The sequence below is a fragment of the Nannospalax galili genome, unplaced genomic scaffold, assembly GCF_000622305.1.
Source record: "Nannospalax galili isolate Female #2095 unplaced genomic scaffold, S.galili_v1.0 scaffold180, whole genome shotgun sequence".
NCBI classification, from domain to species: Eukaryota; Metazoa; Chordata; class Mammalia; order Rodentia; family Spalacidae; genus Nannospalax; species Nannospalax galili.
This window is the reverse complement of record NW_008348199.1, coordinates 3,478,200-3,505,760: the sequence shown is the minus strand read 5'-3', so window position 1 is coordinate 3,505,760 and position 27,561 is coordinate 3,478,200. Positions and strand designations below refer to the sequence as shown.

General features: G+C 51.4%; 1 protein-coding gene across 2 annotated transcripts in view; it reads right to left on the bottom strand.

Moving 5' to 3' along the window:
• Window positions 1–449: 449 nt before the first annotated feature.
• Nfam1 (NFAT activating protein with ITAM motif 1) overlaps window positions 450–27,561 on the bottom strand; it is a 36,961-nt gene continuing 9,849 nt past the window's right edge. The window contains exons 2-7 of one of the 2 annotated variants that reach the window (XM_017801018.1): window positions 21,003–21,332; window positions 19,743–19,855; window positions 15,025–15,123; window positions 4,355–4,411; window positions 4,178–4,264; window positions 450–2,388 (exon numbers count right to left, since the gene is read on the bottom strand). In XM_017801018.1, coding sequence (XP_017656507.1) covers window positions 2,320–2,388; window positions 4,178–4,264; window positions 4,355–4,411; window positions 15,025–15,123; window positions 19,743–19,855; window positions 21,003–21,332 — 755 coding nt within the window. In that variant the 3' untranslated portion in view covers window positions 450–2,319. The remainder of the gene's footprint in view (window positions 2,389–4,177; window positions 4,265–4,354; window positions 4,412–15,024; window positions 15,124–19,742; window positions 19,856–21,002; window positions 21,333–27,561) is intronic. The other variant, XM_017801019.1, reaches the window with a different exon arrangement.

Sequence of the window (27,561 nt, the reverse complement as noted above, 5' to 3'; positions counted from 1 at the left end):
TCCTGAGGCCACCCTGCCTGTCTCTCCTCTACCCCAAGGGCTCACAATCAGGGGCCCTTTGTCCTGTCTTCCTTCTTTCCTGTCACCTGCACTCCCCATCTTTGCACCAGCTCCGTTCCATAGACTCACAGGCCTGGGGCAGGGGACTGGGTGCTCAGCCTTCTTCACTGTTACTGGGAAACCCAAAATATTCTTTCCCACCCTCCCTAAGTTTGAAACCCCTCTTAAGGTCCCACCCTCACCTTGTATCCTCCTCCTCTTCCTCGCTGGCTCTTCATCCTCATCCTCCTCTTTTCCTCCTCCTCTTCCCCTTCCCTGACTCTCTTCTTGATCTCCAAAGCGCTTGGTACCCACTGTCACCACCACCACAATGGCCCCAACCAGACTCAGCTACCAGCCCGGCAGTGTCTGTGTCCATGATAGGTCGGTTCTCATAAGTTACAGGAAGGTTCTGGGATTTTATTCCAAGTAAACAGAAATCATGGTTTTGTGTGAAAGAGGGACAAGACAAAGTAGGTTTTAGCAGGACCCACAGCTGCTTTGTAAGGACAGGTAGTATAGGCAGGTGGTTGCTGGGAAGCAGATGTGCTAGGTCTTGAGCCAGGGCACAGGTGAAATTCCACTAGGTACCCTTCATTCCCCTGGAAAGGGCTAGAAATACTGAGTCCAGTCAGTGAGTTCAGAGACTATGAACAGAGGGCTCAGGCTGAGGGGGAGGCATCAGCAGGCTCCAGACCTGCCCCTCAGGCTGCTGGAGTTAGGAGCCTGGAAGCAGCTCTGTACCAGGCAGCTTCCTTCCTCAACAGGCCTGGAGTTCATTAAACCAGCGGGAGCTCTGGCCCACTAGGAACCCTGCTTGTTGGGTGTTCACAAAATAAGGCCCAGAGCCAAGTGTGGAGGCCGCTGTCTGTCCACTGGGCCCACTATTCCAGGACACAGGGGCTCCTGGAGGTCAGTGTCTGCCTACCTTCCTCCTCAGCTTTTCTGTGAGTCTCACCTGCCAAACAAAAGGGGCTGCTGCCTGAGGGGTGAGGGTCCAGTGCTGCCCAGGGCCAGGCTGGGGTCTGCACATTGGGTCCTCCACCTCCCCTGGGCCCATTGCGCTTTGGGTATGAGAAAGTCCCTGGAACTCCTGAAGCAGCCTAGGAAGTGGGGTAGGTGGATTGCCCTGTGTATCACACAGATGAACAGACAGTGGGGAAGCCAAGGGAGCAGCAAACGGGAAGGAGGGAGGGCTGGAGCAGAGAGCGATGTAACCTTGATGAAACCTGTCTTCCAAGGAGATGGTTTCTCCATTGTAGGGCTGTCTGGAGGGTGGAATGAGGGGTCCCTTGAGTGAGCCACTGCCCACCCTGGCCTTAGCTTCTGCAGCACAGAGACCCATCTACCTACCCAGGGAGGCCCAGTCACAAGCCCACACAGCTGAACTACCTCGGGAAAGACATGGCATGGAGAACGTTAAGATGGGTGTGGGCCCAGCTAGCCTCCATCCACAGGGTGGGTCAAAGGCAAACAGAGACAGGGGGACCAGATGAAGCCACAGAGGAGGAGGCCAGGACAGGCCAAACGGAGGAGACTTTGGGGGACTGGGTCTTGGGGTGAAAGGATAAGCAACTGAGGCCTGGAAGCTGAGGATGACAGGCAGTGTCCACCTCTACCCCCAAACAAGCTAGAGTCTCCCCCTTTTCACCAGCAGGTACGGACCCTCCCTGCTCCAGGTCCTGGTCTGACCACCAACACTTGCTACATCTTTAGCCTCCATGTCTGGCTCTCTGGCTTCTGTGCAGTTCTTCATTCGTGCCCATCCCTCATTCCTCCTGGGCCATGTTCTTCTCCCCTCCCAGCCAGCATGTGGCCACCCTGTGCCTTTGAACTAGCTGAGAAGGTAGAGTGGCTCACTGGCTGGGCACAGCACTGGTAGTGGTCCTGCCATCTTCTTGGGGACTCAGTCTCCCTGTGGACCAAGATGTAGCTTGTGTTAAGGGAGCCACACACAAGGCTCTGCAGGGGAGCAGACAAGGACTGAAGAGGGCAAAGGGTGGCATCCAAGCATGTCCTGGAGCACTTCGCCCACAGGGCCAGGGAAGGAATGGCAGAGGGAAGAGCTGGAGCAGAAGTCCAGAGACATGAAATACTCAGGCTGGGGTGCAGCATGTAAGAGCCGGCCAGGCCAGGGCAGGGAAGGCCTTGAATGTGAGGGTGAAGTGACAGCATGTCCTGAGGACCCTTGTCTTGGTCCGAATCAGGTCCTTGGCAAGACAGGTGGTGCTGGGTCTCTGATCCAGGACAAGACTCAGGGCCTTCGTCCTAGAATTCATCCTAGAGATTTTCATAGACCAGGTTAAATTCGCTGTCATCCTCAAACCTGGGTTTGTGTGGAAGTTTCTCCTGAGAGAGAAAGAGCGAGGGGGGAGAGGAGAAAGAGAGAGGGAAGAGAAAGATTAGGAAAGAATGAGCTTGGGTCAACTTTTGTTTGTTGAGACAGGATCTCATTCTGTAGCTCAGGCTGGTCTTGAACTCATTACAGTCCTCCTGTCTCGGCCTCCTGAGTGCTGAATTAGAGGCATGAGCCACAATGCCTGTCTATGAACTTGTACCAGTTTAATTTTATTTGGAAGTTGACAGATTGCTTCCTGTGTGGCTTTGACAGGAGGCCTGTCCTCTGTCCCCAAGCCCATCTGGCCAGTCTCTCTTCCTGCTGTGCCACTTTACCCTTGCCCTCTACCCTCTGGGTTGCAAGCCCTCCCAGCCTGCTTCAGGCTTCTCACACTCTTCCTTTGGTCTGGAATGTCCCACGTCCACACACTCACTCACCCTGCAGAGTGCACCTTAGAGTCCCAGGGAGCCCTTCCTGATCCTAGACTTGTCTGATCCCCTCCACAGAGCCTGGCCCTCAGACAGCGAAACAAATCACTCTGCATGTCCTTGGGGTCAGGGGGCTATTCCTGCAGAGGAGCCCCCCTAGAGGGCAGGGATGCACCTTGCTTTCTTGTAGAGCACCCCAGAGCCTGGCACTGGGGAGACACTGCCTGAGATAGCCCCATATCCTTCTGAGGTCCAGGGCCTCAGAAGGCCCTGCTTCTAGTTAAGGCCTAATCCAGAGTTTTGAAACCAGGAGGTTCAACAGTTCCACCCCGGGCTGAGGGAGGTAGAGTACCTGTCCCTGTACTATTGAGGCTTCTCCAAGATGCCCACAGACCACCCACCTTGCAGGGCTCCCACACCCACACATTCAGGTAGCTCAATCTGGTCTTGAGCTCATTACAATCCTCATTACAATGCAATACAGGTGCACATGTTATTCTTTTGAACTCCTGTGCAGCTGGTGGTTCAGGAAAACATTACTCATCCACTTTACAGATGAGCAAACTGAGGTTTAAGAGAGAGAGTGTGATTAAGTAATCAGCCTGAGGCCCTGTCATAACAGTCTGAAGCAAGCCAGCCAGAATTGGTACCTACACATCTAACTCAAACTTTAGCCAGCACCTATCTGGGGCCATGTGGAAGCCTCACATCCCCAACTGACCGGCTAGTGTAGGTACTGCACAGAGGCTACCAGTGGTAGTTATAATCACCACCCCGTGTGAGTGCCCACTTGGTCCTGGGCAGCCCTCTCAGCAGAGTGATCTGTCCACACAGCAAATCTAGGGACTTCCTTGGTTCCTTGTTACAACAGACCAGAAGACTCAAGCACAGAGAGATTAGGTACCTTGGCTAAGGCTGCAGAGTTGATGAGGGATGCAACCGGAGTTCAATCCCACCAGTCCTCATTATCACTAGGCCAGCTGCCAAGGAGAGGCTGCGTTCAACCGCAGGTGGCTCAATACTGTGGTCTATTAAATTCCCACAGCGTAGATACGGAGAGGATAGAAAGAAATGGAGCCAGACTCCATGTCCCCAGTCCGGGGCTTACCTTAGAGGGAGGATCCTAGCTTGAGGCTGGGGGCTTACCTTGCAGGGAGGGTCCTAGCTTGAACCGGGGGCTTACCATGGAGAGAGGGTTCTAGCTTGAGGCTTGGGGTTTAACCTTGGAGGAGGGTCCTGGCTAGAGGCTGGGGGCTTACAGTGGAGGGAGGGTCCTAGCTTAAGGCTGGGAGCTTACGGTGGAGGGAGGGTCCAGGCTAGAAACTGACAGATTACCTTGGAGGAGGGTCCTGGCTAGAGGCTGGGGGCTTACCTTGGAGGGAGGGTCCTGGCTTGAGGCTGGGCTGCCAGCCTCACTCTCAATGCAGGCATAGACCTCTGTCTCTCGGTGCTGCAGGGCCTGCAGGAGAGAGAACTCCAAGGTCAAAGGCAGATGTATAGAAGGGCAGCCCCCAGGCCCCTGCAGTAAACCTCCCTGCATGTTACTAACCTTATCCTGCTGTGGGAGGCCCGGGGAGGACAGAATCCACTGGGGAGGGCAGAATCCCTGGGGGAGGGCAGAACCCTGGGCTAGCACCATACCTTGAATGGTCACATAGCCACACCTTTGCATCTGCCACTTGGAGGCCCCTGATTCCCTCCCCTGATTGCACAGGGCTAACTCCTCTCTGCCAACGCCTCCCTCAAGGACCACCAGCCAATCACTGGGCTCTGTCCAGACTTCTACCTGGCTGGTGTGAGTAAGCTCTCTCTCCTACTGTTCCTGCCTATTCTTAGGCTCTTGATGCACTGGCAGCTGGCAGCCCCCTGCAAGACACCCAGAGCCTCTGCTGGCATCTGCCCATACTCCCTGATTCAAAGACCCTGCCCCTGCTGGAATCCCACCCACCCATGCATACCTGCTAGGTCTCCTTTAATCCCCAACCCATCCTGGGCTTATAGACAACCAAGGAACCCAGTGGGGTTTCACTCCTCACCCATCAGGCCTATGCCCTGCTGGAGGATTCCAGAGTCCAACTCCAGCATCCAGTGTACCCTTCTCTCCTCCAATCTGTTATTTGTTTCCCTTCCATCCCCTCAGTTACCTTTCTCTGACCATCTAGGCTCCAGATATTCCCCAAATTGCTCCCTTTTGGAAATTCCTCCTCCTACTGTCTCCTCTGACCCCAGCCCCGGGAGGCCAGAGCCTCTTCCAGGGGCTGGGAGGCTCCCTGTCATGGGTCACATCCAAGGCATGCTCCCACAGCCTCCAGTAGACTGGGGACCCCTTGGGGGCAGGGATCTTGCCTACTTTCCCTATGAGCTCTTGAACCTATAGCTGGGCTTAGCACAATGAAAGTGGTACCAAATATGGCCTGGCGAGGGAACAGAGCCCTCGTTGCACATATGTAGGGCCAGTTTACTTGTAGGGCTTTAAAGGCCTGACTACAAATTTCAAGATGGGAAGATTTGTTTTGGGTTTTTTTTTGGGGGGGGGGTTGTTTTTTTGGTCTTTTTGAGACAGTGTTTCCCTGTAGTCCCAACTGGCCTGGAACTCACCATGTAGACCAGGCTGGCCTTGAACTCACAGAGATCCGCCTGCCTCTGCCACCCGAGTGCTGGGACTAAAGGCATGTGCCACCATGCTCGGCAAGAAGAAGGTTTTGAAGACAGACAAGACTAGGTTCAACTCTTGGTTCTGACACCTGCTGCCTCAGCCAACCCATTTGCATCTCTGTGCCTCAGCTTGCCCATCTACAAGATGGGAATAATCATATCTATCTTGAAGACTCAACATAAGAGTAAATGTGCTATTGTACATAAAGGGCCTGGCATAAAATTTGGCAAATAGTAGGTCTTCAGTTATCGCCAGGGAAGGCACAGCACTTCCCTTCCTCTACAACCCCATCTAAGACCCATCCTCGAACCCAGCCTGGCTCCAGATCAGGGCCCACAACAGCCTAAGCAAGAGGCAGAAGCCTTCCCTTCCCCAGTGTACTTGTCATATGGATGCCGGCTTGTTGCCAAGGAGGCGGTTTCCCTGGCAACAGTCAAGCAGGGGTTGCTGAGGCAGGCTGGAGAGACAGGTGGTGCTCAGAGGCAGGAGGAGGGTGGGGAGGTAGAAGGGAGGAGGGAGGGAGGCGTCCAGAGGCAGCCATGCATGAAAACCTGTGTAATAAACCATTTGGCACTGGGAGACCCTAACTTCAAGGGCATCAGACACAGGGGTAGTGAGGCTGTCCTAGGGACTGTTGATGGAATCTCTGAGCCAGAAACAGGGTGGGTCATGGGAGAGGAGTTTCCAACCTGCGGCCTTTCAAAGGACTCCTGTTTCAAAGGAAAGGAAGCTTCTAAGGTCCGTTCTGATCTGTGCAGATCTTTGTGCCTGCTCAGAGCACTGGCCTTCTCCTTGCCCACAGGATGGAACATGTTCCTCAGCCACACTATGACCCCGCATCCTGTCCACCCAGGCCTGGACCCCTCAGAGAACTGTCATTTGGATGGCCCCTCTGAGCCAGATGGTTCAGGTCAGAGAGAGAAGTCAGGGTAACAGCCAGCTTGTCACATCTCAGCAACCACAAGTGGTTTCCTCTTCCTTATGCCCCACTCATAGGGGCTGCCTAGCAGGTGTAAGCCCAGATCAGCCTGGGGCTATCAGAGCCAGAGAAAGAATGGCACCCTACCCTGGGCCCTTCGGGCCTGTGACTGGGCAGGCCTGCAGGCAGGGCAGGGGTGGCCACCACTTAGCAGCTGCAGAGTGGAGCCTCTGACAGTCCTGACCTGCTGTCCAGACTGTGAAACACAGGGCAGAGCCTTGTCAGGAGCATACTGCTGAGTCTCCGAACCAGCTCTGGCCTCCCAGCCTTCCTTGGTGATGGGGTAGGGGGTAAATTGTCTCTCCCTCAAGGCTGCCTTGTAGGATACACTGGGCTGGGTTGGGCTCTGCCAAGTTGTGTCCAGGTTGGGCTCTGCTGGCTCTGCTCTGCAGTGGTCACTTGTCTGACTCAGATCTTACAGGCTCTTTTGCCTCCCGCTGCCCAGTTGGCAATGATGCCAAAACAAACACTCATTAGTCTGGTGGAAGAGTCAAGGCCAGTCTCCAAATTGGCTTAGGGCAGTGCAAAACCAGCTGTCTTGGGCCTGAACCTTATCTGAGGGTCCTGGGCATTAGGACCATGGGCTAGGTCTGGAAGTACAGTTTGGAAAAGAGCAGTACTCAGTAGAGAAAGAACACCCCAGCTCTAGGTCAGGGCGTGACACCTTTGAAGTGACCAACCTACAGCTTTGACGGGAGTGTGGAGACTGGTCTAGGGAAGGTTTTCCAGTGCTACATCTGAGTTGTTTGTTAGAAAGGTCGCTTCAGGGGCTGGAGAGTTAAGAGCACCGACTGCTCTTGCAGAGGACCCAGGTTCGATTCCCAGCACCCACATGGAGGCTATGAACCGTCCTTAATTCCAGTTCCAGGGGAATCTGAAGCCCTCTTCTGACCTCCGCAGCATTGCATGACACGGGTACACTCACATACATGCAGGCAATACACTCATACACATAAAATAAAAATAATAAATAAAATATTTTTTTTAAAAAAAGAAAGGTCACTTCAGCAAAGACTATGGTGAGGAACAAGAGGCTGAGATGAAGAATGAGGGCACTGGGCCAGAGGGAGGTAGGGAGCGGAGCTTAGGGGAAGTGTCTAAATGTTGCTGACACTCCACCTCCCCATTTGCTATAGGCATCCCCTCTGCCTTGCAGCCCACCTCATGCAACCCAAGATTCCCTAGAAATCAAGAGCAGACTTCAGGGCAGACACTGAGCTTACGTGGGATGATGATGAGGCTCAAGGGAGATGATACTCAGATGGCCATGAAGACTATGGGTTGACACAGAAAAGGGCAGGGGAAGGCTGTCATTTTAAAACCTAGAGGTCTAAAAAAGCCACACTGGAAAGCGTTGTCTGAGGAGAGCTGGTGCGGGGCAGGCGCAGGAAGGATGTCTTGGGCAGGGGGCTAGCCTGACGGAAGCCCTGCAGTGGGCATGCCTGGAGTGGACAGTGATGACTTGGGGGTTATGGACAGGGCTCTGATTTTGACTCTGGGATGGGAACTTCCAAAGGACTTTGGTGGTCTTAAGAATTGCTGCACCACCTCCACCTGCAGGAATGGGAACAGAGGGATTAAGGACCCCAGGTACTGGGCTTTACAAGCTCTTTTGCTCAGAGACCACTGACTTGAAGCACTCCTGACAGTCCCGTGTGACTGGAGATCAGTTCTGCGCCTAGTCTGATGGCTGTCCCAGGTGTTCCCCCACGCTTTCCCCATCTTCTGTCATGGAGGTTTCTCTAAGAAGACTGCTCTCTCATCTAGTCCCCAAGTCAGCAGGGTGCTGAGCAGAGGGCTGATCTGTCAGTGGTTAAATGGGATTGCTCTGGCTGCTGCCAGGCTGGGGACACGATAAATGCAGAGACCCACAGTAGTACCACAGCCAAGAGACAGGAGATGTTGGCACAGGAGAGCCAGAGGCTGCGGATGTTTGAAGCAAGATCTGCTGGTGGATCCGATCTAGGTGATAATGTAAGTATCTGGTCCCAGTGACCGGAGGACAACTGGCATTTTGCAGGATGAGAATGTTGTGAGGAGGCACACAGTGCCTGAGGAACTGAAGTCTGGGTGAGAGGTGCGGATGAGACATCTCAGCGGAGCTGGGTCTGGGATTCAGAGATGTCCAAGACATAAAATGGGGGTGGTGGGAACACCAGTAGCATTCAAAACCTCCCCAAGGAGATCACTCAGGGAGGGGAGCAATGGTAAAAGAGGACAGGGCTCCCAGGCTAAGTCCAATGTCTACTCCAACGTTTAGAGGTTGGGGTTCCACAGTTCCCGTGGAGGGACCATGAGTGGGGCCGAAGAGGTGTGACAGTGAGCCAGAGGAAGCTCCAGAAAGAATTCAATGTTCTAGAAATCCAGTGAAGAGAGTATGAAAGAGTGCTTAGTAGTGTCAGATGTTGCTGATTACCAGAGGATCAGCACTGCCTACTGGATTTAACACGAAGCAATGGTGACCCAGGAGGAAAGCTCTGAGGAGGAGCTGGGCAGCAGACTAACCAAGATCAGAAAGGAGATGGAGGGCTGGGGAGACCCCTCAGTGGGTAAGCACTTGCCATGTAAGTGTGAGGACCCTGAATTCAAGTCTCCAAAATCCACATAAAACCAGGTACAGTAGCATGGTCTGTAAAATCCCAGAATTCCTATGGTGAGACAGGAGGCTATGACGGGAGAGTCCCTGGGCTCACAGGTCAACTAGCCTGGTGTATGCTGCAGTGAAGACAAAGAGGCCCCACATCAAACAAGGCAGAAGTCAAGACCAATACCTGAGGTTGTCTCTGACCTCCACACACATGCTGTGACACACATGCCCACACTCCTACATACTGATGTACACACACACACACACACACACACACACACACACACAGACTTTAAAAATAGGGGCTGGAGAGATGGCTCAGCAGTTAAGAGCACTGACTGCTCTTGCAGAGGACCTGGGTTCGATTCCCAGCACCCACATGGCAGCTACAAACTGTCCTCGACTCCAGTTCCAGGGGAGTCTGAAGCCCTCTTCAGACCTCCACGGCATTGCACAGCACGGGTACGCTCACATACAGGCAGACAGTACAGTCATATACATAAAAATAATGAAATATTTTAAAAATAAAAAATAAATAAAAATAAAAGAGTGGCTAGAGAGATGGCTCAGTGGTTAAGAGCACTGGCTGCTCTTGAAGAGGATCTGGGTTCAAATCCCAGTACCCACATGGTAGCTAACAACCATCCTAACTCCAGTTCCAGGGGATTGGACACCCTCTTTTGACCTCCTTGGGCACTGCACAACACGGGTGTACTTATACACATGCAGGCAATACACTCATACACATAAAATAAAAATAATAAGTAAAATATTAAAAATAAAAATTAAAAAGGAGAGGCAGTAAGAAACCAAAGGCCACACTGCAGTTCAGTCATCAGGACATGGAAAAAGAGGAGACAGCTAGAGGGGACGCAGGTCAAGACAAGGGCTTTAAGACAAGAAATCGTAGTATGCTTGCAAGTGCGGTACAGAATGCCTGGTCCTGACATAATCACCGTGGAGTCGGGACTCAGAGGTGTAAGTAGCAGCGCCAGCAAGAAAAGAGCCAAGCTCTACTCATGTGACAGCGCACACTCGTCATCTCACTGCTGGGGAAGCTGAGGCAGGAGGAACAGCAAGGCCCAGACCAGCCTAAGTGAACAGAGCAAGGCCCTGTCTAAAACAAAACAAACAAAAACAAGCTTTGCTCCCATCTGCCTGACTGCTGTAAATACACGCTCTTACTAGGTCAAGTTCTTGAAAGCAAATCAGAGCACTATAGCTTTTCTATGTCATAACACATGAACAGCTTTTCAGATGAAAGAAAGCAAAACGGAGAGAGATATAACCCCACAATCACACTGCAGATAACTCACTTCTCTTAACAACCGATAGAACAGCAAAAATCAATAGGGATCAATAGGGATATGGACTATTTTAGCAACATGATCAACGCACATGATATGTTCCGTGCTGATGTGTACAGAACACTCATTCAACCATAAGCAAAGAACAGTGTTTTTTTCAAAGTGTGCAGAGTTGAGTCATAAAGCAAGCCTCAAAAGATTTCAAAGTAGGGCCTGGAGAGCTCACTCAGAGGAGCTCTTGCAAAGGATCTGAGTTTAGTTCCCAGCACCCACATCAGGCAGCTCACAACTGTCTGTGACTCTAAGTCCTGGAGATCTGACTCTTCTGACCTCCTCAGGCATCTGCATGCACGTCGGGGCGTATACATCTACCAAGTCACACACACACACATAAAACAAATAAGAAAATCTTTAAAAATATTTAAAAGTATTAAAATCAGAATTTATGTATATGCATCTGAATAACAGAGTTAGCCAGAGATAAGAACATTATAAAATAATTAAATATAAAAAGGTAAGCAAGAAAAAAAAAAAAAAACGTAAGCAAGGTAACGCCAGGCATCGTGGTGCACACCTTTAATCCCAGCACTCAGGAGGCAGAAGCAGGCAGAGCTCTGTGAGTTAGAGGCCAGCCTGGTCTACATAGTGAATTCCAGGCCAGCTGTGGATACAGGGAGACCCTGTCCCCAAAGCAAACTAACAACTACCTACCTACCTACCTACCTACCAACCAACTAACTAACTAACTAACTAACTAAGCAAGGGGCAGTCTAGATGGGTCAGCAGGCAAAGGTGCCTTCAGCCAAGCCCGAGGATCTGAGTTCAGTCCCTGGAACTCACATGGTAGAAGGAGAGAACTGTCTCCTACAAGTTGTCCTCTGACCTCTAGAAGCTCATGCCGTGGCATGCACACACTAACCTCTCAGAAATAAAATAATTTTTAAATTATGCAACTATATATATATATATATATATATATTCTTTTTATTTGTCCACATTTCTCAGGGCTCTCCCCATTCCCCTGCCTCTACTTCCCCTTCATATCGCCCATTTTAGTAATAATTAGATACATACAGATTAGAGATGCATGAGCCAACGTCTCAGCATTAGTAGCAAAAACAGTGAGTCTGTAAGAAACAGTATATTTTAGAATGAAATGGACATCTTTTTTGAGGGTTAAATACTCATTAAATTTTATGTTTTACAGGGCTTATACTGAGTTCAATATTGTAAAACTATTGATTCAACAGCGAACCTAGAAATTTTATAGGCACTTTTGTAGGAGCTTTGTCTTTGCTCTGGAAACTGTTATTGGGCATGTTAAGGCTGTAATGATATGCTTCTTCTAAAAAAAACTAAAGAATAATATTAAAAAATGTAGGAAACAGCATATCTTGAAATGGAGATCTTATTTACAGGGTAAAAACACATTCAATTTTATATCTTACAGGGTTGATACTGAGTTCAATATTGTATAACTGTATTCATTCAACTGTGAACCTAAAAATTTACAGCCACTTTTGAAAGAGATGTATCCTTGCTCTGGAATGTGTTACTGAATATGTTAAAGCTGTAATGAAATGCTTCTAAAAAAATTTTGAAAATAAAAGACCAAAATTAAATAAATAAATAAAATAAAAATAAATAAATAAAACAAAAAAACCTAGTGGGACAAGTAAGAATTATCTGTGGAAAATTTAGACTGAAAGATAATGAAAATACAACATATTAAAAATCTTAGGGGGACATTTGGCATGGCTGCATATGCCTGCAATTCTAGATCTTAGGAGGCGGAGGCAGGAAGATCATGAGTTCAAGGCCAGCCTGGGCTACACAGCTAGCTCAAAAGATGAAAAAAAAAATCTTATGGGAACTTGGTGTAGAGGGATAGAGTTTACTGGTGTGTTTGCCTTGCATGTGCAAGACCTGGGTTTGAGTCCCAAGCAAACACACACACACACACACACACACACACACACACACACACACCTTAAGGGATGCAGCTAGAGTCATGCTTAAGGAAAAGTCATAAATTTTTGCTTAAATTAACAAATGTGAAGGCTAGGCTGGCGAGCCAGCTCAGCAGACCAAGGCTGAAGACCCGGGTTCAATTCCCAGGTCCTCCCACAGGGCGGAAAGAGAGAACCAATTCCTGCAAGTTGCCTTATGACCTATGTGCACACGCATACACACACAAAATAAACAAATAACAAAAATTAAAATTAAAAACTTTAAGGAAAAGATGAAGGACAGGAAACGATCTAAGTATTCACTCAAAGAAAACAGAAGAAAAAAGAACCTAAAACCCTTCCCTCAAGTTCAAAGGAATTTACAGAGAGACTATCAGAATTAATGAGAGAATTCAGCAAGGTTTCTTTATATCACACAAATGTACACTTTTCCACAACCAGGAAAAGGTTATTAGAAAATGGGGGGGTGGCAACATCTGTACCTTAATGCCTTGTCAGAACGACTAGCAGCATATAGGCCTAAAACCCTACCAAGCACATAGTAGGGGCACAACAATGGCTCCCAACAGCATTATTGCTGCTAATGCCAGTTTCCTCTGCCCAGGTCCAGTCCTAACTGGTGGACTCTTGTCTCAAAGGAAATCATATGATCCATCTCCTTCCACACCTCCTTTCTGGCTGTAAAACCTCTCCAAGCTTCCCTATGACTCTGCATGGAGGTGGACCTCCACCACATTCTGGAGAAGCTAGCCTGAATCCAGAGGATGCTGCACACAGGCAAGAAAGATGATCCAGCAGAGGTGAGCCTCCTCCATAAAGGAAAAAGAAAATCAATCTCTTAGATGGATACTTATCCATGTGGGGAAATGTCCAGGCGACATTGGAACACGAAAAAAAATATTGTGCAACTTCGATTTTGGTTTTGTTGTTGTTCTTTGTTTTTAAAGTATAGATGGCCATGGTGGGTCATCCCTCTAATCCCAGCACTCAGTGGATACAAGAGGATTAGGAGTTCAAGGTTAGCCTGGGCTACAGATCTTGTTTAAAAATTTAAAAACCCAAAAGAAACATTTATAATGAGGCTGCATTTGCCTAGCATATACAAGACCTTAAGTTTTATTCCCAGCATGCATGTGCACACGTGCATGCGTGCTTGCACAACCAGAGAGAAAGAGAGAGAGAGAGAGAGAGAGAGAGAGGTGTATATGGGTCTTGGAGGGGGTCTCTCCTTTTTATAATCACAGTCATTTATTTTGTGTGTGTACGTGCATGTGCTCCTGTGCATGTGTGAAGGTCAGAGGAGAACTTGTGTGAATCAGTTCTCTCCTTTCACCATGACCAAGCTCAGGTTGTCAGGCTTGGCAGCAAGAGCCTGTATACCCACTGAGCTATCTCACCAGCCCTAGGTCTATTTCTATATATTTTAGAAAAAATAATGGAAAATACAGATGTCACTGTTACTAGTATTTATCTGGAAGAAGACAGAATAAGGATGCTGGTTATTTTCTTCATGTATAAATTCCTACATATGTATGTTGTATATAAGTTGGAATGTGTGTATGAGAGAGAGAGAGAGAGAGAGAGAGAGAGAGAGGTTTTCATGTAGCAGTTGACACCATAATTTCTCGTAGGGAAAATAGCATGAGTTTCTGGGAAAGAAGAATGAATTTGGGGAAGTCTGGGGCGGCATACGCTATAGCAGCTGGTGGAAAGTCCCTGGAGAGGAGAAATTGAGGGCCCTCTGAGAACAGCCGTGTTCTTAGAACTGTGGACGCTACACCCATGGGAACATCCCCTTGGTCTCACCGCCACTCACCCCACCCTCAGCGAACGTGGCCTAATTCTGAACACGCTGTGTGTGGGGTTTTGCGGCATTGGAGGAAGCAGCTGAATTTCACATGTGCATCACGGTGATGAGGACAGAGACAGTGCAAGCACGTGCAAGTCGAGGCAGCCTAGAACATGCAGTTGGAGACCCCGGAGGCCAGGTGTGGAGTCAAGAGCCCCTCCTGATGGCTCTGAATCTCAGGGGACTGAGACCCAGCTGACTGTGGGCGGCATAGCCTCTGGTATACATTACCCTCAAAGCAGAAGCAACATAACTGGCAAAGAGCGTTTCTTTCCCAGGCAGGGGGTCTGTGTGCTGGCCAGGCGGGCACAGCCTCCCAGTCCCTCTCCATGTAACTATGAAGACCGTGGGGAAAAACACTTGCAACACAGCAGGGTGTAGGGCACATGAAGTCCCGGCCCCAGGCTTGCTGTGACCGAAAGGATATCAAACAGCCCTTACATGTGGTGGGGACCAGAGTGAGTGTACAATTGAAAACTCTTGTGTCAAGAGTGCCAGGCGGCGCCTGGCCTTTTCCTCTGTCTGTGATTTTTGTTGTTGTTGGTTTGACGTTTGTGTAATAAAAACAGGAAGAAGTTGGTGAGGGGTCTGTATTTGGTCAGTTGAGGGAAGTTTCTTCATTCCTTGCCAACTTTTGCTCTCACTGCCCCTTGTTCTAGAAATGAAGGGACATGCCAAGGGGACCAGGATCTGCCTGCCAGGGGCCCCACACAAAGCCTCTCCTCTCCCCTTTGTAGAAATTTCACGGGGTGGGAGTTGTGTCCGTTTTACAGATAAGGAACTTGAGGCTCAGAAATTTCCCACAGCTGGTATGCGTCACACTCTGAGTCAGGTCTGAGAGAAGTGGAGGAGCCCGGGTCCTAGGACTCACCGTGTAGATGGATTCTTCCGGAGGCTTCATGGGTCTGTTGGTGGGTTTAGGATCTGGGCATGTCCCAGTGGGTTGCTTCCCTGGAACCGACATCTGTTTCTGTGGGGAGAAGAAAGCCAGAGGCTGTAGGGGTTGAAGAAAAGTGTCTCTCCCTGTCTCCTTCCCCGTACAGGCCCACCAGAGAGCAAGCATTGCTGACTGTCATGGGGCCACACAGAAATTAATCACGCAACACTTCCCACCCACCCTTCTGAAGCCAGAGGAAATGCACAGACCATATGAGGTATTGTCATGGCAGAGTGCCTGACTCTGGGGAAGACAGGGCCTTGACCTGAAGCCAGCCTGGGTAGGCCCCAAGGGGGTGCCAGTCAGTTCTGTCCAGTTCTACCCTGCTCCCAACTGGCTATGTAAGACATCTCTCTGTTCTCAATGCCTTGAGCAACAGTATGTAGCAAGACTGTTGTAAGCATTTAAGGAGGGGACAACCATGGCACTGAGGAAGCTCTCCATCAACCACACTCATTTGTTAAGCACTTCTGTTAGATACACAATGTGGGGAGATGGACCCCATCCTGGCCTCCTTGAGCTTGGGGTCTAGAGGAGAGATGGACAGTGAGGTAGGAGACTGGTTTTAAAAAAACGTGCTGTGTGGGGTTGGAGAGATGGCCCAGCGGTTAAGAACACTGGCTCCTCTGGCAGAGGGTGCAGGCTGGGTCTGCGGCACTCACATGGTGACTGACAGCTGTCTGTAGCTCTACTTCCAGGGGCTCCGACGCCCTCTTCTGACCTCTGTAGGCATTGCACGATATGGGTGCACTTACATATATGCAGGCAATACACTCATTCATACACATAGAATAAAAAAATAAAATATAAACAAAACAAAAACATTTTTTAAAAACCTGCTGTGTACATTTATGTGTGCCGAGTTCAGACAGAGAGCTCCCTGCGCACGGGGACCAGTGACTCAGGAACGAATGCAAAGGTGAAATATGATGGCAGACGTGCATTCAGCACGGAGGAGAGAAGAGGGGTCCAGGCAGAGGCAACAGCAGGCATGACGAGACCCACAGGACTGAGGGTATTAAAACAGAGAGCTCAGCCCAAGAGGCGAACAGCCCAGATGGACAGGGCGACCTGCAGGGCTTCGTGAACAGCACAGACAGCAGGAAGCACGAGGGCTCCAGGTGGGGTGGCTGGGCCGAGCCAGCTTTGGAAAACTCCTGAGGGCTGTTCCGAATCATGAGTGGAAGACGGGGAGGCTGGGCCGGCCTGCTGGGAAGGTACAGGGCCGGGGACAGTCAGAGGGGCAGAGGGAGGTGGTCTGGACGCCCCCCAGGACGCCCCCCTCATCGCAGGCACACTACCAACAATACAGCAACAACGGCCTCATCTCGGGGCAGGAGCTAATTAAAAACCCTGGCTGCCTGCCAGTCCCCAGCCCATTTACTCCTGGATTAGCACTCGAGAGCTACTTAACTCACAGGCAGAAGCCGGCGCCACCCCAGTGTCAGCATCCTACAACTCTGAATGTGGAGCCAGGCAGGGGGACGTGCCTTGTCGCGTGCAGGCCTCAACAAACCTGCAGACAAGTCCACATGTCAACTCTGCTCTGCACATGAAGTGCAGGCTCAGAGAAGTTGGGGGATTGCTGAGACCACACAGCTAGGAAGTGACAGGGGCGGGATTTGAACCCAAGTCTATGTTCACTAAGATGCCAACCTGGAGCTTTGGTTGCTGTTTTGTGAGCATGCATCAGTCTCACAGACACAGACGTGCTGCCATCTATGTCCTGTATACTTTACAAAGATACCTGGGACTTGTCCTTATTGTCGTTTAATTCTCTTAACAGCCTGAGGGAGTGGGCATGACTTTGCCCATTTAACAGAGAGGGAAACTAGGGCCTGCCAAACTACTAAATGGCTTTCCTTAGAGGAAGCACAGACACCTAGCCCTCAAATCTGGCATCACCTTCCTGCACTGCTTCTGGAGACACTGCCACAGTCAGAGACCAGGACCACTCAGGGCACCTTGGTGCCTCCTCTTGTTAAGATAGCTGGGTCCTGGCACCTCCTGTTCTGAGCCTGCTGGCCCTTGATGCCATCAAGGTTGAAGGACAAGAACTCATGAGCAGTGGCTGTTCAGGGGCCACCTGAGTCAGCTATTTGGATACAAGGTGAAAAAACACAGGTCCTGTTGTCAGACCCTGTGGGCAACTGTGCCAGCCCTCCCCCATGCCAGACCTGGCTGGGCAGTGGGGATCTTGGGGTGTGATGGGGTTGCCACCGATAGCTCAGGGAGCTGAGAGGTACTATGGGTCTCAGGAAGGAGTTTGAGGCTACAGGGGATTGCAGATGGTAGGTATGTGCAGCAGAGGGGAAGGGGGGGACAGGGAGAAGAAGGAAGAAGGAAGGAGGTGGGTAAGGGTAAGGCCACAGAAGGTCACGACCCACAGGTTTCTTTGCTCTGTTGCATGTGGGAGGGAGGGCAGTGGGAGCTGCTGGGGCAGGAAGTGGTCAGATCTGTGCTTCCCAAGCTACCTCTGTGGCCACAGATGAAGGGTGGGGCAGCTGGGGATGAGGCTAAAATGTCCAGGAGAGGAGCCCCACCCAGCCCACCAGGAGGCCTGGGCTGAGGAGGGACTCCTATGAAGGATAAGGGGAGCACCCTTGAAAACTCACGGTGTGCTCTTTTGTTGTGGAGGTATGGGGATGCTCTGTCCCCAGGAACCAGCCCTGTCCATGCCAGGGCTCGGGCCCAAGCAGCCATCACTTGCCTTTTCAGTTGTGATTACCAGATGGATCAACAAACCACTGTGGATTCTCTCTCAGTGCCCAGTTCTCTGTTGCCCAAGCATCCTCTCCCCAGCAGGCCGCAGTGAGGGAACCCCAGGTCTGGGGTGGGCTCTAGCTCTGCACACTGCCAACAGCAACCCAAGAAGACTATTGAACTACAGCTTCCCTGTGAAATGGAGCGATAAGCTCACCATGTGCCCTGGCCCCGTCCAACTCGTCTCTCAGAAGTCAGTGTGTACATATCCCATCATTCCTTCCTCCAGCACCTACTATGTGCCAGGCTCCTAGGGACACCACGTCTCTGTCCTGTAGCGGGGCTGCACTCTGGTGGGCTGATGACATAAATGCAGAAGCCAGGGGGTGGGCAAGCAAGGGGCCTACAGAGGGTAATGGAGCCCAAGCCAGGGCTGCAGAAGGGACTGGATCCTGGAGAGACTGAGGGATTATATGAAAAGCCAATCACAGTTCCAAAGTTTTGGTCCTGAGCCCCTGGGTGCTGAGAGGTAGAAGGTTCAGGGGCTTGAAGAGTGCTGCTTAGATCACATGAGGTGGAGGGCCACTTGGGGAGGGGGTCTGTCAGCTCATCAATAGATGAGGAGCACAAACCCAAGCAACAGATCGGTCACCCCAGGTGCACAGAAGAGCTCTGAGAAAGGAACCCAGGCTCTGCCAGGACTGTCTTCACGCCTCCAGCCAGGTGGGAGCTAGCACACCTGCTCCTGTGACCACCACCTTCTCAGGAGGGTACCTGTCCTGGTGCTCAAAGTACCTCTCTAACCCCTCCATTCCTTCCGTCCACAGTCATGATGCTTAGATTCTCCACTGGAGAAACTGAGGCATAGAGGAGTTAATTGCCCGTCCAAGTTCACAGAGCTATAAGAGGCAGAGTTACAATATAAAACTAGGGCCAGGAGATGGCTTAGCAGGTAAAGGCACATGCTGCCCAGCTGATGACCTGAATTCAATCCCCAGGATTTACATGGTGGAGAGAGAAAACAGACTCCCTCAAGTTGTCCTCACACACACACACACACACACACACACACACACACACATTAATAATTAATGTAATTTTAAAAGAATATAAACCCAGACCCAAGGGTGCTTTCAAGCCCCGACCCCTGTCTTCTAAACAGGTTTCCTAGCCTTCAATCTAAAGTTCATCTAATGTCTGCTTAAGAAGTGAATGCACCCATTTACTAATGACCATGAAAGGACTCTGCAAATTATAAACCCTTCAGCAGATACTGAGTACCTACTATGTGCAGGGTCCTGAGGCTGAGGCTGCAGCAAAGAGCAGGCAGTCAGGCATGGCAGGAGAGACGACAGAGTTGAGAGATGGAGTGATGGGAGCCCCAGGGGAGGTCTCTCCCCCAGGGAACTGCTATGAGCAGGAGGCAGTGGGGTAAAAAACTGGAGCAAACTGCCCCCTCCATCTGCGCTCAGCCGTAACTCTGCCTTGTGCTTGCTGTGTGACCATGGGCAAGTCACAATCTCTCTAAGCTTCACTCTAGAGCTGTGAGACAGGAAGAAACATCCTCACAGAGCTGTGGAAGGAAACACATGGAAGTGCGTGAGGGAGGCTAGACACACAGCATTGTCTAGGCTCGTCTCCCCTTGTAGGCAGCTTAGTATGTATGTAGGGGCTCTATCTGGGGAGCTGCAAATGGTGAGCATGAGGGCCTGTGTCTTTGCTGGATTCTCAGAGAGATGTGTGTCCTGGAAATCTCTGGAAAGCCTGGTTTCTCACAATAGGATCAAAATGGGTCTGTGCGTTTATGGTGTGTCCTCCCCAGGGCCTGAGACACAACTGTAGGGCAGTGGCAGCCCCTCTGCTCCTAGAAACCTAACCAGGTCCATAGCATGGGTGGAGGGGAAAGTCCCGTGTGTCTCCTGTTATGTGTGCACGTGGCCCATACATACCTTCTTCCAGAGCAGCAGTGCTGTACCCAGCACACTCAGGACACTCAGCAGGCCGGTAAAGCCAAGGAGGAGGGCCTTCTGGGGGTTAAGTGGGGGTGGCTGATACCCTGTGTCTGGGAGGAGGACAGGGAGCAGAGGGTTAGTTACACAGGACAAACTAGGGCCACCTGGCCCACCATCCCCAAGCCCCAAAGCCCCATGCTGCCCTTTATACATTTCCAAGCCTCCCTGTAACCTGTGACCTTGTGAGGCCCTTGTGAGGCCCTCGTGAGCCCCTTCAGGGCCTGGCTTTGCTAAGCCTCCTGTGTATGTTGACTGTCTTGATACTCTAAGGACAAGGACCAGGTCATTTGTTCCTTTAGTGTCCCTATCTCAGTGAGCTGCACCACTGACGGCTGCCTAGGGGACCCTGGTGAGTTGTTCATCTTTGGGAGCTTCCCTTTCCTGTATGTGGAATGCTCATCATATGGGTGAGTGTTGTGAGGGTGAAAGACGCAGACTTATGCTGAACTGGCAAGAAGGTGCGCCAGAAGGCGCAAGGGCCCAGTCCTCCCCGTCTCCTGAACCCTCCCTCTATCCATCCCTCCATCCTTCTTCCCTTCCTCCATCTGGCTTCCAGAGGACCAGCCCAGTTCTGGGCCCACCATAGTTATTTAAGTGCCTCCCACCAGCAGGTAGCCTATGCATCCTCACTGAAGGCTTTGATAGACAGATCACTGCCATGAAGGTTAGGCCCAAGGTCACATCGAGGCAAACAATAGGGCAAGGATTCAAACCCAGGTCTATAGGGTTCCAAAGCTCCCAGCCTCTTCCAGTGGGAATTACAGAGGCAGGTAGAAAAAGACCCAGGACTTTGACCATGGCTTGCTCTTAATTTGGGGGTCTCCCACCTTCGAGAATGTCTCACATCTAGGAATTGTTTCCAGAAAGATGTGACGCTCACGTAGGCAAGATACCCACAAGTCCATGTATGCACACACCTGACCCCCACTACAGATGGAACCCTGAGTTCAAGGAGCTGAGTGACCAACCACTCTCAGGTCACCTGCCAGAGGCGACTAGCGGCAGATCCACATCTGGGACCCTTTTCTTTCCACAGAAAGGTTGGGTGCCTGGCATACCTTCAGGGCAGGGGCCCCTGGGAACGCTCTATTCTGCTTTGTAAAGCTGAAAGACAAGACCGACGGCTCTCCACAGAAAACTATGTTGGGTGACCCCTGCAGGTCCTTTCCCCTGGGAGGATCCAGGAGGAGGACTCACCTCTGACCAGGATGAAGGTGCCATTGCCCTGCACTGTGGAGCCCCGCCAATGGACAGAGCAGTAGTACGTGCCCGTGGCCGATGCATCTGGCAACCTGGGTCTAACCAGGCAATCCAAGGTCTGGTTCTCTGCGCCAGGCTGGCAGGTAATCAGCTTCGCTGAGCTGTTCTCATAGAAATGAGTGCCGTGGAGATCCACGTAAAAATAAGTGACAGTTAAGCCTTTGTGTTCTGAGATATCCTGGTAGTTAACTCTGCAGCTAAAGGAAGCAGGTATGTTGGCCAGGGAGACCACGATGGGAAGACCAGTGTGGGTCACGGACAGCCCTCCTGTGGGGGAAGCAACAGGGTGGGGTGACAGGTCACTGAAAGCTTCCTCACCCGACCCATACCTTACCTCCTGCGTGTTCACTGTGAACAGGGTAACTTTGCACAGAGATTCCATCTCTCCTGGATACACCTTGAGACCAGGCAAGAGCCTTACTTTACAGAGGAAGACTCTGAGGGTCAGGGTGGCCAAGTTACTAGCTCCAGATCCTTCAGTAGGGAGTGAAGTGCAGACACACCCAGGGCTTTGGGAACCACAAAGCCTGTGCTCTTAACCTCGCTCCTTCCTACAGGCCAGGAAGGAAGGAGTCAGGAAAGCAGACTACAGAAACCTGAGCGCTTCCTGGCAGGGGACAGAGAGAGCAGGTCTTCCCCTGGCTCTGCCTGAGGCGAGGCAGGCCAGCAGGCAGAGAGCCGGACCATTCCTGGAATCAGGGCTTGAAAAGGACTTGTCAAGTTTCCCTGTGGTATAACAAGCGATTCCCTTGGGAGCACTTCTCCAAGGATGCAGAGGTGCTCACATGTGGCCTCTTCATGTTCACTGCCCATCTCAAGACCAGTTCCAGAGCAGCCACTCCATCCTATCCCCCAGCTCATCAGAAGCACCTCAGGAAACAGTCTGAACACTCTCAAAGCAGAAACCCATCCTGACTGGGTCTCCCACAAGCTTCTAAGATGCTGCTCAGATTTGGGCCAGGGTCAGCAACCACCCCATCCCCCAATGACTTCGACAACATGGGCCTCCTAGCTCCGATAGTCTTTGCCTCTGGGGCCCTTCTCTAGAAGCTGAACAGCAGACGGTTTTAAATTGAGGTCGGCAGCAAGCAGCCAAGAACACGCAGGCCGGCGTGTTAATCGGGAGACGATCATGCGTTTGGAGAGGCTTAGAAAGTCTTGGGATTTATTTTGCTGAGGAAAGCGAGCCATGGGCCTCCTGCCTATGGTGTGGGCTGGCATGAGGCCAGGCTGGTCTCTTCTGGCTTCTTCAACTTCCCCCAGCGGGAGGGCGTCCTCAGGGGAGGCCAGGCCTTCAGGAAGACTCCAGGGCAGATATGGAGATGGCTCTCCACACTGAATTCTTACAGCTCTGGACAGGCTGATATTTTGAGTTTACTATTGGGTCCCTTAAGAGACATCCCATCACTAAAGAACTAGGGGGCACTGATAGTGTCCTATTCACTGTTAGAGTGGGAAAATGCTCCCTTTGGGATATTCATGGAGCTGGTGCCCAGGCCCCCTCCCTGACGAGGAGCCCCTGTCCCTGGCTATGCACAGTACATCAGCATGCTAGTTTTGCCTTAAAACAAGGAGCCTTGATTCAAGGCAGAGGTTGTCTGAGATACCACAGGGCTGGGTAGCAGGAGCACAGGGCAGGTGCAATGGCATAATCTCCCACGGTTCCAGATGGGCTGGCAAAGACAGGACGCCAGAGGATGGGGTGAAGTACAAAGACAGAGCTGTTCCCACTCCCACAGCGACGCATGCAGCACACAGTGCCTAAGCTCTAAGCCTCTGCGTGTGCTTCTCTGCCTGCATGCATGTTGCCTGCAGCTGCCTCGACCTTCATCCCCCTACCTTGGCTCCTGTGCCTGTTCCCCCTCCACCTGTATAGCCTTCTCTACCTGTGGCCCCTCTACTTAAAACCCTTTATTTGTGGCCCCACCACCAGTGGTCCCTCTACCTGTGGCCTTCTTTACCTAGGGCTCCTTTATCTGAACTCCCTTCTACCTGTACCCCCTCCCCGTGACCAACCCCTAAGACCCTAGACTTGGTTCTGCAGCCGTTCCCAGCATCTGATCCTCCTGTCGGGCTCTCGACCTGCCCCCGTGAGTCTGCCAGGGTAAACAGAGCTGGGCTGGCTTATCCAGGGTTTCCAATTGAGTGGTGGAAGTTGGAACCTCACCAAAGAAACCGAAAGAGTGGTCATTCCTCCTTCCCCAGAGCCCTGCTTCTCCTCCTGAGTTAGGAGGCCATGCTGGGACTAAGGGAAGGTAGATGTGCTATCAGCATGATGAAGCCACTGTCCTGTTTGTCCTGGCAGGAAGACATCCATCCAATTATCCTGAAAAATTCCCCTCCATTTGAGGCATCCTAGAAAATGAGGGAATCTGCTAGCACAATTAAGCAGATCTTTACAATGCTGGGGAAATCTATAAAAATAGACATCTATTGTTCTACAGACTTGTGGGATTTGCTGTTTTAAGATCAGAGACTTAAGATCATGAAAACACAGGGCCCAGGCTCCGGCCGGCCATAGCACGTGGAGGCATAAGAGCGGGAGCCTCGGGTCCTGATGAAAATGCTGTCTCTATAAGAAGAGAGGACACAGTTCCTACCATGTCACATGAGCAATGACACCTGATCTGCAGATGGGCCGAGGTCCAAGAGGAAGAGGAACATGCAGCAACCAGGGCGTCCGGCCAGATGTTGACTCCCATCGCCTCTAACGTCTCTCCTTTGCAGGAGTGTCAGCATCCCTCAGCCTAGACCGTGCAGCTGCCCGGCTCCCACCCTCTCCTCTGGACCTGTGCTCCCACAAGGCCTCCTTTGGGGGGCAGGTGTCGGGGTCCAGCCCTCTGCCCCCATCCAGTTGGCTGCCAGTGAGAAGTGGTTCCCATTTAAAGTCCAATGCTGCAGATCAGCTCCTAGGTATTCTGAGTCCGCTCTCTTCTACCACTTGTTCTGTCCCCCTACAAACACAGACGGGACACCAGGTAGTTTGCAGGCCCTGTCCGACCTGTCAGCATCCCCAGTGTGGTAGGAAAGACTGATATGAACAGAGGAGCCTAGGGTAGAAAGGTTAGGGGGAAGCTGGGGAGGTAGGTGAGGAATATTAAGTCTGTCTGGGCAGGTGGGGAAGGTTGGTGACGTGGGAGTTAAAGACATCTGTAACTTGGAAGTGAGGCGATATCCACAGAAAGGAAACAACATGCATAGAAAATCTACTCCAGTTGAGTACTACACAGGCTATGTCAATCAAATATCATGAGGTAATAATTGTAACTACACTCTGAAGACCAAAAACCAGAGGTTCAGCAGAGCATGGTGGCGCACGCCTTTAATCCCAGCAGAGGCAGTGGATCTCTGTGAGTTCAAGGCCAGCCTGGTCTACATAGTGAGTTCCAGGCCAGCTGGGGCTACAGGAAGACCAAAAAACAGAGGGCTGGGCCAGCAAGATGGCGGGTTCAGTGGGTAAAGGGGCTTGCCACCAAGCCTGATGGCCCGAGTTGGATCCCTGGGACCCGCATGGTAGAAAGAGAGAATTGACTCCTTCAAGTTATCCTCTGACTACACACATGCCATCACAGTCACACACCATGACAGTCACATACACATAGACACACATACAAGAAATAAATAAACAAATGTAAAAAAGAGGGTCTTAGGGACCCAAAGCTACAGGAATCATGAACAAAAGAGCTGCACTTTGAACTAGGATTCACCTGACTCTGCTGAGAGAAAAGAGTCAAGGCCATAGACACTGGATCAGGAGGAGGTGGTAGTCATGGCAGAGCCAGGCACAGTAGCCATCTTTGCTGAGGACAGGTTTGTCACATCCTGGTGGCAGTCATAAATTCGCAGTCCAGTCACTGACAAGTGGTTGCACATCCGTCAGCTTGTGTTGCATGGATTTTGACCCTCGGCAGCATGTCCCTACAGGACAATGTGGTTGGGGCAGGGAGCTAGCTGGGCATCCTTTGGAGTTCCACTTATGCAACTGCCTTGAGGCTCAAACACCCAAGGAGCAGAACTGAATAGACTCTACATTCGTAGGGGTTGAGGAGGCATCTGAGGGCTTCCTCAAGTGCCCCATGGAGCTTACTCGACACACTGCAGTTCCCAGAGCACAGTGATACTGACCCTAGCATGGAGCAAGGCAGGGGGCTCTGTCCCTACATGGTTCCTCCCTCCCTATGCACTCAGGGTGATCATAGGGAAGGATGAGGAGGGGGTCTGAGTGGGCTTTGGCTCCATTGCTCACAGGTGCCCTGAGTGGTGTGGGAGCAACCTTGATGGTTGTCAAGGTCAGTGTTTTGGCTGTTATAGGGGACTTGCCCTTCTGTTCATTTTCAAGGCTCCACAGTTCCTCAAGGCAGGCTCAGCTAGGGTACATCAGGCTCAGGGAGATGCTCCCAGGAGCATCTAGTGTCCTCTAGTGTCCTCTGCAAGAGAAGGGACCCGATGCCTCCACCTTGGAGAGGTCAGGGCACAGGGCCCAGAGGGTGCAGCAAGAACAGAGTCAGGCAGTGGGTAAGGAGGAAAGGGGGAACAACAGTGAGTTTTCTGCCTTACAGCTGCTGAGCGTGCCTCCTTCAGCCCAGGGAGAAAACGGTAAGGCAGGGAGAATTGAAGGTCAGGTGGGGGTGTCTCTGGATGGGAGCCTGGAAGCCTGTGTGATGGTGATCCAGAAAGGAGCAGGAAGGTAGGTAGAATTGGTCAGGTGTGTGTGTGTGTGTGTGTGTGTGTGTGTGTGTGTGTGTGTGTGGTGTAGGGGTCTCTCTGGTTAAGAGCCTGTGAACCTATGTGAAGGTACAGGCAGGAAAAGTTGAAGGTCAAATTGGAATGAGGTGGGGTCTCAGGGGAAGCTCTGGACAGGAGGCTGTGTGAAGGTGTTTAGACTGATGCTGGGTACAGAAGGGAAGGGCACCCCAGAGGGTGATGTCTGGAGGGGCAGGTGCAGGGGGTGGGGCAAAGGAGTAAGGCCAGTCAGAGACAGGAAGGGCCCAGACTCCCCAGGACCACGACCTGACTCACTGCAGCCCAATTTGGCTCTGTCTTATTTCGCCTCCTGCTCATACAAATGTAAGCACAGAGAGCTCCAATTAGGTAGCACAGGCCGCTGCTGAGGCTGCCCACTCACTTCCAGTACATTTCAGAGAGGACACACTTACTCTTTCCCTGCATCTCCAAGCACTGCAAGGAAGCCTGGGGCTTGACCACAAATGCGGATGGGGACCAGAGGTGTCAGGTGCCAGAAAGCGGCGGACCCAGATTTCAGTCCTAGTTCTATCACTCAAAGGCTGTGCCACCTTTAGTGGGTAACTTTGCTTCTCTGAACCTCAGAATCTTCACCGTACTATAGGAAGAGGAACAATGCCAACTTATACGGCTGCAATGGGATTAAAGGGGACCAAGAATCGGATGTGCTTGGCACAGGGCCAGGCTTCCCCTCCCCAGGACACAAGGAAGTCAGGTGTCCTCTCTATAAAGGGGAACTCCAGCCCTGTCTGTTTAAGTGACACATCCACAGCAGGGGTCTGCCCCTGACCCAGTCTTGCCTACTACCTCTAGCCCTGCCCTGACCAGACACTGGGGTGGGTGCCACCTGGGGTGTTGACTGGTGGCCCTGCCCCGGTTTCTGTCTAGGGCTGCAGGAAGAGCATTCTCCCCATAGCTGTCTTTTGTTCCTTCCTCCTTCCAGCCTGTATTCAGCCTCCTGGCCGTGATTTAGTCCACCACCCGCTGGTGCCCAAGTCCTTTCCTTGCTAATTCTTCTTCTGACTCTGTGGCCACTTAAACTGATGTCAGCGCTGGGTGGAGACACCTGGGACCTCTGTGCTGACTCAGTGGCAGGAAGAGATTTGCAATGAGGGAACCTGCTCCTAGTGTGTGGGTACCTTCCCTAGCAGCCTTCCACTGTGTCCCCACCACAGTGCTCCCACCTGCCTTCTGAAGGCTCCCATCCAGCCTTCTTCCTGCAGGAGCCCTGAGTCTCCAGAGCAGGGCTACCCTCTCCTCCTGTATTCCCAGAGACCCACAGACTCATCCTGTCCCTGTCCTGCCTGACCCAGTAGGGCCTCCCCTCTGTACGAGGCCCAGGAAAAAAATCTGAAATGAATTCACAGAGTCAAGACAAACAATTTTTTTAAAATGGAAAAGGAGGCAAGAGGATCAGAAGTTCAGAGTTGTCCTTCTCTACAGAGCAAGTTTGAGACCAGCCTGGGCTCCATGAGACCCTGACTCAAAAAATGAAGGTGTAGGGGGTAGCTAGAGAGATGGCTCAGCGGTTAAGAGCACTGGTTGCTCTTGGAGAGGACTTAGGTTCAAATCCCAGCACCCACATGGTGGCTAACAGCTATCTGTAACTCCAGTTTCAGGGGATCTGATGCCCTCTTCTGACTTCTGCAGGCATTGCATGACATGGGTGCACTTACACATATGCAGGCAAATACTCATACACATAAAATAAAAATAAATTTAAAAAAAAGAAAAAGAGTTGATCATAACCTAA